The 15,711-nt window shown below is 34.2% G+C and overlaps 1 protein-coding gene across 1 annotated transcript in view; it reads left to right on the top strand.

The window, feature by feature from the left end:
- MTUS2 (microtubule associated scaffold protein 2) overlaps positions 1 to 15,711 on the top strand; it is a 620,079-nt gene that overhangs the window by 221,614 nt on the left and 382,754 nt on the right. The window contains exon 5 of the mRNA XM_031960747.1: positions 798 to 995. Coding sequence (XP_031816607.1) covers positions 798 to 995 — 198 coding nt within the window. The remainder of the gene's footprint in view (positions 1 to 797; positions 996 to 15,711) is intronic.

Genomic DNA, 15,711 nt, shown 5'->3' with positions numbered 1-15,711 from the left:
CCTCTGAGGCAACTTCCAGCCTTTAAATCTTTAAAGATAATTGGAAACTATGGTTTATTTTGATCCTACCATTCTTGAGAACAATTTGGAACAATTCCCAAAGGAGTATGAAACTGTGCATACCCTTTAAACCTAACAATACCATTACTGAATCTGTATCCTAAGGAAATCACGAAGGAGGGAAAAGGATCCACATGTGTAAAAATGTTTGTAGCATTTTTGTGTGGTGCCAAAGAATTGGAAAATGAGTAGGTGTCCATCAGCTAGGGAAAGGCTGAACAAGTAGTGGTTTATAAAAGTAATGGCATATTATTGTTCTATAAAAAATGATGAACAATCTGATTTTAGAAAGGCCTGGAAAGATTTACATGAACTGATGCTGAGAGAAACAAGAAAAAAATATATTGTATACCATAACAGCAAGATTTGGTGATGATCAATATGAAAGACTTGCTTCTTCTCAGTGATTCAGTGATACAAGGTAATCCCAATATTATTTGGATAGGAAATGCATCCAGAAAGAGAACTATGTAGATCAAATGTAAATCAACACATGCTATGTTTTTCCTTTTTTTTTTTTCTCTCCTGTAGTTTTTCCCCTTTTGTTCTGATTTTCTCCCTCAATATGGTTCATAAAGAAATGTGTATTAAAAAAATTAGTATACATGTATAATCAGAAAAAACATAAATAAATGTTAAAAAAAACAAAATTATGGTTTTATGCAGTTTACAACTTATGGGGTTACCTGGTTCATTCTATTAAGCAAAACAATCATTCTTGTTGTCCTTTTTTTCAGCTGATTTGAAGAAAGCCTCCAGTTCAAATGCTGTAAGAGCCAATCTCCCCAAATCTGGACTTCGTCCTCCCGGATATTCCCGTCTCCCTGCTGCCAAATTGGCAGCATTTGGTTTTGTCAGGAGTTCCAGCATCTCTTCTGCCTCCAGCAACCAGTCAGCAGACAGTGTCCAGAGTGATCAGAACAAAACATCACACCGTAAGTCAGAGGAAGGGAGATAGAGAAGGAAGGTGAAACAGGGCCAGTAATATTTTATTTGGGTACCAGAAAAATGCCAGAAAGAAACTTTTGGTGGATGAATTAATTTAATATATTTGACAATTTAATACAGCACTATTTCTGGGATTGGTGGAGATAAATAAGAATTCAAGTAGACAGGCTTTAAAAAAATATTTCCTAATGATGGTATGTTATTAGCTATAAAGAACATTTTTTAAAATCAAGATTTTTAAAATATATATATGTGGTAAATATCTTAGAGAAAGATGAAAGTGAATGATGTACAAAACTGTCCTTTTGGCTTCTGGTTCCTGTAGTCATTGTGGTTAAATAGGTTCTAGGTATGAAGGTGAAGAAAGATCAGGGAATTTGCCTTCTCACTGCACTGTGTCAGTTGATTCTAAAAATGGGGAAAAGAAAGTGTATTTTTAGTTACCAGTTATTACCTGTAATGCTTTTGAATCATGTGGCATGTGACTTATTTTTAAAAGTTAAATAATTGATGTTAAAAATAGGAAAGAGAAGCCCAGCAGTTTCTCTGTGTTTTTTCTTCATTGTCAGAAAAGCTCTGTTAGCTGAGATGATGTCATCATCTCCTGGCTGTTTCCTGTGACTGGTATTAATTCTCTGAAGAATGAAATGACTCTCTCAGCAGGGTCTGCCACCCTTCTGGCCTTAAGGAAGGACTGGAGGCTATTAGATTCTGTCTGAGCTTTGAAGAAGCAGCTTTTCCTGATCCATGTCAATTTGAAAGCAATTGTTATCAGATATGTGGCGGTTCCAATCCGAGATTCTAGTTAGCAGGACAATGCCAGAGGCTGCGATAATCTGAAACTGGATGGCAGTTTTGAAGGGATTATAGCAAACAGAACGAAACAGAAGTTAAGGAAGGAAAAAAAATACAATAGAAACCTGGTTTAATTGGCCTAAGTTTCTTTGTGGTGTTCTTTTTTGAAATTAAAAAAGGTACACAGGTTAGTTCATTTATAATAAAAATTTATGCTCTTAGAAGTTACATCTTCCATTGCTCATACTAGTCATAACTTTTGTGGCTTAGAATTTGCTGTGTTACACTCATTTAAAATCTAAGGGCTGCTCATTTTGTTTTGTTTTGTTTTTCCTTTTGAGGAAGCTACAACTAAAATTATTTTTGATCCATTCTCACAAAAGATTTATCTTTTGAATATCTTCATAATTAAAGAGTAAATCTGTGATATAGATGATTCCTTGTATCTGAGCTAGGAATATAGCAGAAACTGCTTCTACAGGCCTTATTCAACCAACTTCTCTAGGGGTTTACACAGAGAGTGTCAGAATTGGACATTTTTTAAAAATTAGGCAGGTTTTAACATAAATAAAAATTCAGCATTTCCTTAGACTGCAAGGAGGGCATCTTTTTTTCAAATGCAGAAGTATTATTTCCAATGGTGTTTCTCACTTAAAGTTGGTATGGGGAAAAAGCCACATGTGTTTATTTGTCTTCTCAGTAAAGGATTTTTGGTTATTTTAAATAAGGGAAAGTCTGTAAGAAAAGGAAGAAAATTATTAACCTTTAGTTGGTATATTTTTGTAAGTATATTTTGGTAAGGGAATATAGACTATTTCTGCCTGGCAGGTTATAGAGAATAATTGTATGTAAGCATATAGCATTTCGTTTTCTCCTGTAGCAGAGAAAGTTTAACTCGTCCACTTCTAAGGAACAGAGATTGTTGTCATTCAGCCTTCCTTCTAGAAAAGGAACAATGACATCACAAGGGTAATGTCTTGACATGGGCATGAATTGTATTTCAATGAGGCAAAGCCACACAAATCATCAGTCTCTCTCACCTGAAAAGTAAGGAGAGAGCTATTGTATGCAGAGAAAATATCTTCCATGTTAAGATAATCCCACTTTACAAATTTGCCCTCTAGACTTTTATATTTTAAGAACATAACTGTTTCAGGCTATTCTTGTTATGGAATATCATTTTTGTGATTTTACTTCAGGCTTTTTGTTGGTTTTGGAAGGTTGAGGCTGCCAGATGTTTGATAAGCTTCATGGCCAAAAATATTTAGCTCAAGCATTAATCCATACTTTGTTGCATCTCTGCTTTGGGGTCTACATTGAGTGCACAATCATCTCAAACAAAAAACAATGTACTAATATTCCCTCCACTAAAGTTGTGGCTTGTAGCCTTTGCAAGTTAAAGAATTTACCATCAGTACTGGAGCTGACTTTGATTCTGTGTTAGTCTACAATGAAAACATTTGACAACATGGCTAAAAATATCATGCTAAAAAGCATGGGAGCAAGCACACAGCATTGTTCCACGCCAGTGGTGACTGGGAAAGCTCGAGAGCATTGTCGATTGTCTAGAACTTGGTCAGGCATGTCAGAATGAAATTGATGCACTATACTGATGAACTTCTCTGAGCAACTGAATTTTGACTTAATTTCCTTTTTTATTAAAGCTTTTTAAATTTTCAAAACATATGCAGGAATAATTTTTCAATATCAACCCTTGCAAAACCTTATGTTCCAACATAATTTTCCCTAAGTTCTCATGACTGAAAGTATCAAAGGCCTTGGTCAGATCTGCAAATGTTGAATACAGGCTTCTGTTCTGTTCCTGGAATTTTTCCTGGATTTGTCAATCAGTAAACACCATATTGATTGTTCCTTAGCCCCTTCTGAAGCCACACTGACTTTGGGGTGGACAACCTTTTTCTAGGTATATGGTCAGTCTATTAAGAACTCTGCCAAGAATCTTGCCAAGAAGGACTAAGCGAGAGATCCCCTGTGATTGTTTCAAGATAATCTCTTCTATTGACCATTTATCTCAAGTTGAAATCAATCACTCCTTAGAAGTTCCAACTGAAAAAAGAGTTTTGAATGCCATTGGATAACTTTTGTGTTTAAAGCACTGAGTACTGATTTTATTCCAGCTGAGATTTTCAAAGTCAGGAGTCCATTGCTCATATAAAAGCTGATTGAAATTTTCTAGAATATATGGCAAGAGGAAGCTATGCCCCAGAAGTTCAAGGTGCCTCCACTGTACATTTTTATAAACTTCAAGGTGTAATGGATTAAGTGTTAGCCCTTGGATTCAGGAAGATGAGAGTTCAAATGATAATTAAATAATTTACTTACTGTGTGACCCTTGACCTTAACCTCAAATTTCTTTATCTATAAAATGGTATAATACCCTATCTTACATAGTTATTGTAAAGCTTAAATGCAATAATATATTCAATTTGATATATTCTATATTATTTAATATATTCAATATAACATATTCAAAGTTTTTTTGCATACCTTGAATACTATGTATAGGTGAACTGCTATAATAATCATTTTAACCAGTTATGTATTTATTATTATTTTTGGAACCAAATGTTCCTAAGAGTAGAATTTTTGATAGTGACAGTGATGCAGTTCATTTTTTCCATTGAGAAATTTCATTTTCTCTGTTCTTTAGAAGAAAGTGCTCTTTTGATCAGCAGCCCCTTAAGAAGAACCCACCATTCAGTGCCAAACTGGGAACAAAGCCCGGGATAGTTAATTGATTTCTTTATTTATCTATTTATTTTAATAACACTATGTGCAGCCATTGTTGTGATGACATTTATTAGGAAATCTAATATGGCATGTTAGGTTTCATGAAATCTTTATTTGCTTTGAAAGATGATTTTGTGTACAATCACTTGGCTACTGTTGCTTGTATTTTCTGAGCACTGGATAATACAGGGCAGGAATTTAGGGTTATAGAGACTAGTAAGACAAAGAAATAAATGCAGTTTTGAAGGAGAGAACTTTCTATATAAAATACCCAGCCTCTGAATCCAGTCGACGTTGAACAGTCTTTATTAGACATTGGAAAAGCCATATGGTAAGTGTGATATGACCCAAAGTACTAAGACAAAGTTAATCCCAGAATTCTATGAGGTGGGTGATCAATTAATCAATCAGGACATGTGAATGCCATACTTTGCGTTCTTCCTGAGTTCAAATCTATCCTCAGACACTTATTAGTTGTGTAACCTTGGACACATTCCCTTGTTTGCCTCAGTTCCTCAGTCTATAAAATGAACTGGAGAGGGAAATGGCAAACCCCTCTAATATCTCTGCCAAGAAACTCCAAATAGAGTCACAGAAAGTTGGACATGATCTAACAAAAACAACATTCTAGAATTGGAACATTTCTTTTGGCTCAAGTCAATTATGGTCAATTTTGTTGGGTGTGTTCAGAGCAAATTAACTCGGCATTCTTTTGTAAGCAGTAGAAATGTCAGCAAGTTTGACATCAGAGGAGCTACTTGTTTGACCTTGGGAAGTCAGTTAAACTTTCTGAACATCATTTCTTTCACCTACAAAACATGGTTATACTATTATAGGACCTATGAGGTCTCTTTCAAATCAAAATCTATGATCCAGTAATCTATTTACTGATATCATTTCCAATTGCCAACAATATTTGCTGACATATGTAGAGGTATAGGAAGATGGATTTTATTCATAGAATTTTATTATTTTAAAGGGATCTATATTGTTCAACTAAGGTAAAAAAAAATTGAGGCACTGAAAAGTTAAGTGACTCAGGTAGACTGTTTTCAGGATTGGGACTACGAGGCATTTGTAGTGTGTTTTGGCATCTGAATTCTGCTCCTTCTTCATTAGCCTTAGTCCAATTACCATACAGCAATTTTTGGAGGCAAGACTATCTTCCCTCCAAACTCAAGATTCTTGTTCTGGTATGAAAGCTTTCCCCTGCATTTTGTTTATATTTTGTCACAACACAAGCAAGTATGCTCCTTCGACCAACAGAACAGTCTCTCTAGTATATGAAGACATCTTTATGACTCTTCTCACTCTTCCCTTCTCCAAGCTAAATCCCACCAATTGCTTCAGCTGTTTCTTATGTGATCTTTAAAGGTTTGATTTATTTTAAGCTTTGCAAAGAACTTCAAATCATATTAAATCTGTGATTTATAGCTCCTTCTAATTTGGTTTGAAGATAAGAAACAAGAAATATCTAATTTGAAATCATACTGCCTTCTTATCTGACCCATAACCAATACCTGTATTTGGATGGCCTTGGGGGGGAGGTAGGGGGAGAGAAATAAAATGAACCTAATTATCATGGAAATGGCCTGTTACTAATATCAGTTGTCATGTCAGCATTCTTTTAGTTATCAGGGACTTAAAAAAAAACAATTGCACCATTAAATCCCTGTCATCTGTGGTAGTGCAAGGATGTCTAATTGTTAAATTAATCACATGCTTTATACACTGATGCTATTTTCCCAGTGGATAGACAGGCATAAAATTTTATTTAAAAAGTCAGAATCTGAGGAGGTGAGTTTGGGAAAGGAAAGTATAGGAAAGATGGATTTGAGTCTTCTTGAATTAATTATTAGTGGAAATCATTTGACAAAAATTAATGTGCAGGGACCTTGTCTGATTGTGTGTTCTGAACATTACTTACCATAGGACAGACTCTCACTAAACATAATATACATCAATATTCACTATACTCACTCATATTAATGAGAAGATATGAGGATAGGAGTCATTTCCCTCATTCTTCCTCCATTCTTGTCATTGAGTCATTTCACAGTTATGTCTGACTTCATAAACCCATTTGAGGTTTTCTTGAAAAAGATACTAGAATGTTTGGCCATTTCCTTCTCCAACTCATTTTACTGGTGAGGACACTGAGGTTTAAGTGACATGCCCAGGATCACACAGCAAGTAAGTGTTTGAGGTCAGATTTAAACTTGGGTCCTTCTGACTCCAGGCCCAGAACTCTATCCACTGTGTCACCTAGCTGCCCTGTAAAATGTTTCATCAAATTTTGCCTTATGTTACAGCTCTTTTATGTATGTGTGTATCTCTGTGTGTGTGTGTGTGTGTGTGTGTATTTGTATGTATACAGCTATAGATATATTTGTGTGTGTGGATAGATAGATAAATGTATCTGAGAACAGAGATAAGACCCATTATCTCTGTATCTCTACTTCTAGCATAGTGCCACATAAGCACTCCAGCAAAGTGTGAGATAATTTTTTGAAAGATTTGCATGTGAAAGAGGGTTACTATACTTTTAGATTCAGTCCCCTTTCTACCGCCTCTCCCTTGCTTTTGCTGACTAATAGTGCATCGAGCTAGGACACCATTAAGGAGATTATTTTTAAAAGAGAGAGATCTTTTTCAAATAGAAGCTCTATGTCTCTGTTTCTCCCTATTTCCTTCCTCTCTTTGTCTCTTTTCCTCCATTTCCCTCTGTCTCTCTCATTTGCTTCTTTCTGTCTTTCCCTCTTTGTCTCTCTTTTTCTTTTTCTCTAGTTAAAGCAAAATAATCCAGGTAGCTATGCAAAATATTTTGTTAGAAACACATTTTTCTTTCCACAAAAAGACTATTTGTGAATTTCTTTATTTTAAAGGATGTCTGGAATATGCAGTAGTCATTATGTCTTTCAGTATAGCCAACCTAATCAACATAAGTAGCAAAGAGACTAGACCATTTAAATATATGTTCTTGTCCTAAGACAAATACTAATTTCTATAAACTGAAATGACCATACAAATATGTACTAAATTATATATTTACATAATATATACACTTACTGGTTTATTAATAATTAAGCTAAAACCTCATAGTTAAGGATCTTTATGAAGGTTATAAAATTTTGAATCTAGTTTTAATTTAGAGATGATTATATATACATATACATGTACATATGTAAATATATATATCTTCTATGCTTAAAGGGAATTTTATTTTCTGTTTTAATCACATGAAATTAAAACAATTGATTTTCCTTTAGTTACTCAAAGATATCCAATTATGAAGAAAATCTGAATTAAGAAATAGCCAGTTTTTTTCCTTAATTAACCAAAAAGGTTAACATGAAAACTATTTGCATTCTTAACTTAGCATATACTGTCATGATTACTATAAAATACATTTCCATACATAACATGTTTGATTTTTTTATGTCTAACATGCATTCTAAATAAGATCAGAGTTGACAAGGGGTATATTAATAAATCCTACAGAAAAAGCTGTTAGCCTATCTCCGCATTGCTAGCAAACAGAGATTCATTTTTTATTCATTGAATAGGGAGATTGAAGTGATTTATGAGGTCAGATCTCTCTCTCTAATACACACACACACACATACACACATATATACATACACACACACAAAATACAGCAGTGAGTACATTGGGAACCCTCAGGCATTTTCCTTTGCATGGGAACTTTTGACCTGGTGCATTCCCAGCCTGGGTCATTTAATTCCTCCTTAGGTGGCCTGGTGGGCTTCTGTACTATGGGGCATATAACTCAGAAGTATTATTATATTAGTGCTAGATTTAGCTCAAACATTCTATTGGCTTAGTTCACTTCAGTTTGGAACTCTCAGAATAAGAGACAGACAGCCTCAGTCTACCCAGTGGCAGATTCCAGATGTATTCTACCATACCAAAGTGATTTAGGTCATATTTCTGCTCTTCTACTACCTTTTGAACTTAAACTTAATTGGAAGCTTTGTTTATCTTTTACAAAACCTAAAGGAAATCGCTCTTGTCTCTGAAGAGATGAGGTCATAGTCTAAAAATTTTTGAAAAGAATTAGACTACAGAGGAAAAAGAGAATTTTTAAAAGAATGTCATACATAGGGAGATTTAAAAAGTTATGAAATAGGAATCAAATACCTTGAGTTTCTAGTTTCATCTCCTATCAAAAAAGACCATTGATCTTGGCTAAATCAGCTTTTCTCAGCCTCACTTTATTTGCAACATGTGGTTATAAAAATCAATCATGATGACATAAGGGTTATTTTGAAGATCCCATGAGTTCATGCGTGTGAAGTCTCTCCCTGATGACATATTTACTTTCCCTCAAAGCCCAACTCTGATGCCTTTCCCTTCATGGTGCCTTCAAGAAGACTTGAATAGGCTCATTCCCTGCCCATTTGACTGGGAGCTTATTAAAGTTAGGGATTATCTTTTGCATGTTTTTGTTTCTTTAGTGATTAATATACACCTAGCATATAGTAAATGCTTAATACATGTTTATTGACTCACTGATTGACTCATTTATACTAAATGTGATTTAACTCACTTTCTTCATCTGAAAAGTGGTGACTGACAGACAGTGCTTGCAAAATCTTTATGTGGTTTTCATACAAACGTAAAAGCATTATAAGATGTGAGTTGAATTTTTTTCTTGATACCTAAAAGCATTAAAGAAGTTGACATTTATGTAGTATTAAGGTCTATAAAACAACTTCTATTTGTTACCTCACAATAACTCCCCTTATTACACTTGAGGAAAATAAGACAGTTTGCCTCAGTAACTTGCCCGCACCACATAATCAATCAGTGTCTGAGGAGGAATTCAATCTCAGATGTTCCTGTCTCAGAATCCAAAGCTGTTAATTTTTTTCCTAATTGCCTTTTATAATATATTTTTTACATTTTTCTTTGTCTACTATTCCTGACAGCAAAAAACCCACATTTTTCTGAGATCTTTAAATTAATAGATGTATTATCTAAGTTTTATTAAATATGTTACATTTATGTTACATTTATCACATACACTTTGACACATATTTGAGGGAAGGCAAACCCTAAGAGTTTTGATAAAGCCAATGACTTCTCTAGTTCCAATACTCTATCTGAAGAAGAAATGTTGAAAATGTTCAAATGTTGAAAATTGAACAATTCATTAAAAAGAATTGCCATTTTTTATTATGTTGAACTATTTTGCTTTTGCTACCTAACTGCAAAATTATATGCATGTTTGAGACATAGTATCTTTGGGGGGGTAATTCTAGCTTTTGATCTGTTTTTACATTCCCCTATTTTTGTCTGTGAGTTTTCTTTTAATTTTAATAGTATTTTGTTTTTTTTTAATTACACATAAAGATAATTTTCAGCATTCAGTTTTGTAATTTTGGGCATTCTATATTTTTTCATTCCCTCCCCTCCCTAAGATGACAAGCAATCTGATTTAGGTTATACATGTACAATCATATTAAATATTTTCACACTAGTCATTTTATGAAAAAAAGAATCATAAACTGGAAAAAGCACAAGAAAGAAAAAACAAAAAAGTGAAAATAGTATGCTTCAATCTGTAGTTCTTTTACTGGATATGAGTCTTTTCCATCATTAGTCTTTTGGAATTTTCTTTTATCATTTCATTGCTGAAGAGAGTCAAGACTATTGTACTCGATCATTACATAGATTTGCTTTACTATGTACCACATTCTCCTGGCTCTGTTCACTTCACTCAGCATTAGTTCTGTGAGTCTTTTCAGGTTTTTGTGAAATCCACCTACTCATCATTTCTTATAGCAAAATAGTATTACATTATATTCATATGCCACAACTTGTTTAGTCTTTCCCCAATTGATGGGCATCCATTCAATTTCCAATTCTTTGCCATAACATATTTTTATATATATGGGTCCATTCTCTTTTTAGATCCCTCATAGATCTTTGGTATGTCTGTGAGTTTTCTAATCAGATTCAAGATTCAAAAGATAAAATGATTATGATTCCACAAAGGCAAAACTTTATCTATTCACATTAGCAAAACAGGCAAAACAGAGCTGCTGGATTTTTTGTATAGCTGCACCTCAAAATGAATCTTCCAAATCCATTCTGTCTCATCAGTCAGGAAAAGAAATCCAGTTAGTTTTTTCTTTCAAGTGGAACATGTTTATGCAGAGTAACTAATAACAGAGCCCATTAACTTAACCCTGATGGCATTTAAAACCTGTGCTCAAAATAGGATATGAGATTACATCTGTTCCCATTTCTGTGCTTTTATAGTCTCATGGGGCCTGGGGTTGGGGTGCAGAATGGAAGCATTTAATTTTGTCATCTGCAAAAGGTTTCCCACAGCTCTTCACTTTAAATGAACTTGATTTCTGTTATTCTAAGATTTTTTTTCATTTTATTAATAAAATAAATTAAGGAATATCAAACCATTTCTGCTAAATAAAGGAAAGAAAGATTAAGAGTAGATATACAATTTAAATGACTGATCTCAGAAATAAAAGATTCTTCAAATTTAACCCTCTCTGCACTGAGACAATACATGGACAGTATAAATATTGGTCGTAATACTTTAGGAATATTGCGTGCTAATGATTTAATTGCATTTGTTATGACCTGTATTTTTTCTGTGTAATCATATAGTGCCACCCAAATATTTTTTAAAAATCACATAGACTCAGCTAACATTTCTAATACAATACTGAATAAGAATGGTGATGTGGGCAGCTTTGTTTCACTCCTGATCTTATTGGGAATGGTCCTAGTTTGTCCCCATTACATATGATACCTGATGATGGTTTTAAATAGATGCTATTGATCATCTTAAGGAAAAGTTTGTCTAATGTTTTTAATAGGAATAGGTGTTGGATTTTATCAAATACTTTTAAAAAATCAGGTAGTCTCAAGAATGTTGTTGAAAGATATAAATAATCCATTTTGGGGAATTATTTAATTACTGAATTCCAAGTATTTTTAAGAGAGGAAAACTTTAACTCTCTCTGAGCCTTACTGTTAATTTTACTAATTATCCCATAATATGTTTGATTTTCTTGACATTTTTCTTCTTTATCTGTTGTTTCTGACAGCAAAAGAAAACGTAATTTTTCTAGGATCTCTTAATAATAGCTATGAAATCATCTAAGTTTCCTTTAATGTTTAAATTATACCTAATGGATCAACTTTGAAACATATTTGAGGAAAGGCAAACCCTAAGAATTTTACCAATAACTTTTCCAGTTCCAAAGCCCCTACTATTGTCATAGAAACATGGGTTAACTTCTGAAAGTTGCACCATTTATTGAAAAGAGCTGCCATGATTTTTTAATATTAAATTTGGTTTTTTTTTTTGTTTTGCTTTAGTCTTGCCTTTTAGCGGGGGTCGGGGGAGGTGATTCCTGTGATTCTTAGAGCAGCATCTGACACTTGGTAGGCATTTAATAAATATTTGTTGACTACACTCTAAGAGTACGTATATTCACTAGATAAGTTCTTTCTTTCCAAGGACATATTTCTTCCAACTGTGAATATCTCATTTAAGGCAGTTTGAATTACACTTCTTACAAACTTTGTAAATCAAAAACAACCCATAACTGCTGAATAAGTTTTAGTGGGCAAATATCGTCTAGAATATTTCTGTCTATAAAGTCAAAACAAAAGCACTTATTATGGATTAATCACTGCATTAAGTACTGGGAATACAAGGACAGAAACAAACTCTGCATTTGTACAAATGTAATGTGTACAGTTTGTACAGTTTGAAGTATATTTCCTTCATCTGTACCTGGAATCATGAAATTTTTAAGGTAGAAGGGATGTTTTAAGCCCTTCATTTGACAAATGAGAAAACAAAGGCATAACCATGAGGACACAATGACACAAGTTTATAGAGACTATTTGGTAAAGTTGATCTCCCAACTCTTAGCCCAACACTCTTGAGCTTGACCGTGGAATCTATTTCCTTTAAGTACAATAAACCTCACAGTTGCTAACCCTTTTAAAGAATGACTTAATGTTCAGTGTCTGTCCCATATTGTTGCTTCAGGCATTGGCTTTGCCAAATCCCTCAGGGTTTGTCTTCTTTTCGTTATATGTCAATGTGATCCATGAAACTATCTTTCTCCCAAATTGTCAGCTCAGATAATGGCTTCTAGCATGTTAGGGATGCCTTACCCATTTGGAAATGTTCTGTGTTTGTGGCATTCTCCAGGACTTTTCCATGTTCTAGAAATTGGAACACCCTAAAGAAATTGCAGTTAGAGTCAAAGACAAGTAAATCAGTGTTAAATAGTCAAATAAGTATGAGAGCCATGCAAAGATGATGATTTTATACATGGCGATACCTGGTCTTCTCATCTTTAGTGGCTCTTCCTTCATTTCTCTGGGACAGAAGACTTGCTACACTTCCCAGAGGGAGATGATCAATAGATTTTTTGCCCTATATTTCATGGAAGAAGGTTTATGGGATTCCCAAAAGCATAAGATAAAAAATAATGAGCAAACATTTTCATGTCAAGATTTTAAATATGGCCTATTAAGATTTTTTCCCTTCCCTTTGGGACCAGCTCAAATCAAGCCTTCTCTGGCTACCACAATTCTCTTCAATGTTGCAGGGGTTTGGCCTCAATTATTGCCTGTCTATGTATTTTCTTGCTTAGTTTTATATATTCTTGCATTATTCATTTTTTGCTTCAAAAATGTGATGTCCCTCTAGAGAGATTGTAGGTTCCCTGAGAACAAACACCATGATTCTTTGTAAATGTCCCAAATAGCTTTTAACTTAGTGCCACCCAGACTGAGATAGGAATTAGTAGCTACTTGTTGAATATGAACATAACCTCTTGTGTGGAAGTCCAAGACAGATAGCTAGGCGATTTTACTCTGTCATACTTAGCAAAAACAAAATTGAAGTCTTATCCCTTTGCAACAAAACTGAGTATCAGACATAATAGATGAGGATGAATATGTCAAATATGGCTCATGTCTCTGTCACAGCCTAGCTTCAGGGCTCCTACCTTGATTGTTAAGCAAGTTCAGGGACTGGACAAATGCTGTGCCCTGTGTGTGTACCTTTACTCACTGGATTCCCACACTCAGCACACTTTTCACTTATTTTTTATGAGTTGGTAAACCATATCAACATATCTTGTTAAAGTCTTGACAATCTAAGCCCTTTGTCTCCATATAATAGCTGTGTACTTCTTTAGTGTATGTTGGCCAGACTTAAGCACCCTTCTCTTTCATTATGTTCCATCTTTCCTTATGTTCATCCGTGTCAGCTCCATCCATCTCGGCTCCATCCCTCTCTTATTCCATCCCTGTCTCACTTATCTCTCCATTGTATCTATTGGGACCCTTATTCATTTGTTCCTTCTTTTCTTCCTTTTTTCCTCCCTTGTCTCTTCCTTCTTTCCTTTGATCCTTCCTTCCTCCTTCCTTTTCTTCTTCCATTTTTTTCTTCCTCCTTCCTACCTCCTCTCTTTTTTCCTTTCTTTTCTTTCTCCTCTTCATATGGAACTTGCTTTCTCTCCCTCCCACCCACCCTGAATTTCTTTGAATATATTTTTGTTTACTTATATTTGTACATAACATTTCCTCCAGAAGAGGGCAGGGAAAATTTCATTTTGTCTTTGTACTCTCAATACCTATCTAACAAAGTACCTGATATGTATAAAATGCATAATAATTGATTATGGCATTGAATTGAAATTGTCAAGAATGTGGGACTTAGAGTCAGGGACACCAGGGTTTAAAAACAGATTTAGACATTTAGTAGTTTTGTGAACTTGGGCAGATAATGTAACCTCTTTTAAGTCTCAGTTGCCTCATTTATAAGGTGGCAATATGTATAGGAGGTAGCTAGATAGCATAATTGATTGAACACTGAAACTTGAACCAGGAAGACCTGAAGTAAAACCACTCTTAAACATTTACTAGCTTTGTAACTTTAGTCAATTCTCTTAAACTGTGTTGCCTTCATTTTTTTCATCTGAGTCAGGATATTAATGACATTTATTTCCCAAGGTTTTTTATAAGAATTAAATGAAATATTTATGAACTCCTTTGTATATCTTAAAATGCTTTATAAATATTATGGAGAAGGGGGAGTAATGGGAGGAGGAAGAGGAGGAGGCAGAGGCGAAAGGGGAAAAGGAGGAAGAGTATTATTAAAAGTAATAGTACTTACCTCAAAGGGTTATCATGAGGATTAAATGAAAATTAATTTGCAGCACTTTCCAAATATTCCAGCACATTATATAAATGTCAGTTGTTGTCTCTGTTTACCCTTCTTCCTTTAATACCATTTTCATATTCTCTCCCTCCTTATATTTGCCTCTTATTTCCTTCAACATTGAGTTTAGATCTCTTCTCTACAGGAGCCCTTTCCTGATCCCTAAATTAGTAGTGCTAATCCCTCTGAGATAATCTTTTACTATTTGAGATCATATGTATCTTCTACAAATCTATTTATTTATATGTCATCTCCCTCCTTTGATTGTGAGGTTCTTGAAACAAATACTGTTTTTGTCTTTTTTTTTTTTTTTTTTTTTTTGCCTCCCTAGCATTTAGAGCAGTTCCTTACACTTAGCAAAATGCTGTTCCCTGACTGATTTATCCTTTTCCAGCCCAGTTCATGGCCTTGGTTCTTATTTTTTGTTGTTATTGTTACAAGATGGAACAATAAGGAAAATACTTTTCCTTTTAGATGTATAGGGTGATTTGTGTGCATATATTGTTTTTGTAACTTACATGTGTCTATGTGGGTCTGTCTAGATGTGGCTCTTAGAAAAGCATGGATAAATTTCTCTAAGTGCTTTCTCTGCCCATATTACACCATGTGTAAAGGAGACTTTAATTCCTATCAGGAAAGGAGCAAAAATTGGAGTCACAAGTCTGACTCCTTTGATTGCCTCAAGAGAGGGAAGGTTCCAGGCTAGAATTATATCCATCTCTTCTCTCTAGGGTTTAAACACAATTCCTTAAAGAAGAATTATTATACCAAATTGTATATATGCAAAGTTTGGTTCCTTTCCTAACAAATGGTAGTTACATAAAGAGCCCATATAGGAAATAGCAAATAGATTCAATTATCCAAGCCAATAAAAAACAGAGATCAAAGAAATTATAGAAATGAAAATATGCCAG

This window comes from Sarcophilus harrisii, chromosome 3, assembly GCF_902635505.1.
Source record: "Sarcophilus harrisii chromosome 3, mSarHar1.11, whole genome shotgun sequence".
In the NCBI taxonomy this organism is placed as follows: domain Eukaryota; kingdom Metazoa; phylum Chordata; class Mammalia; order Dasyuromorphia; family Dasyuridae; genus Sarcophilus; species Sarcophilus harrisii.
The sequence above is the reverse complement of the archived record's forward strand: the minus strand, read 5'-3'. Positions and strand labels throughout refer to the sequence as shown.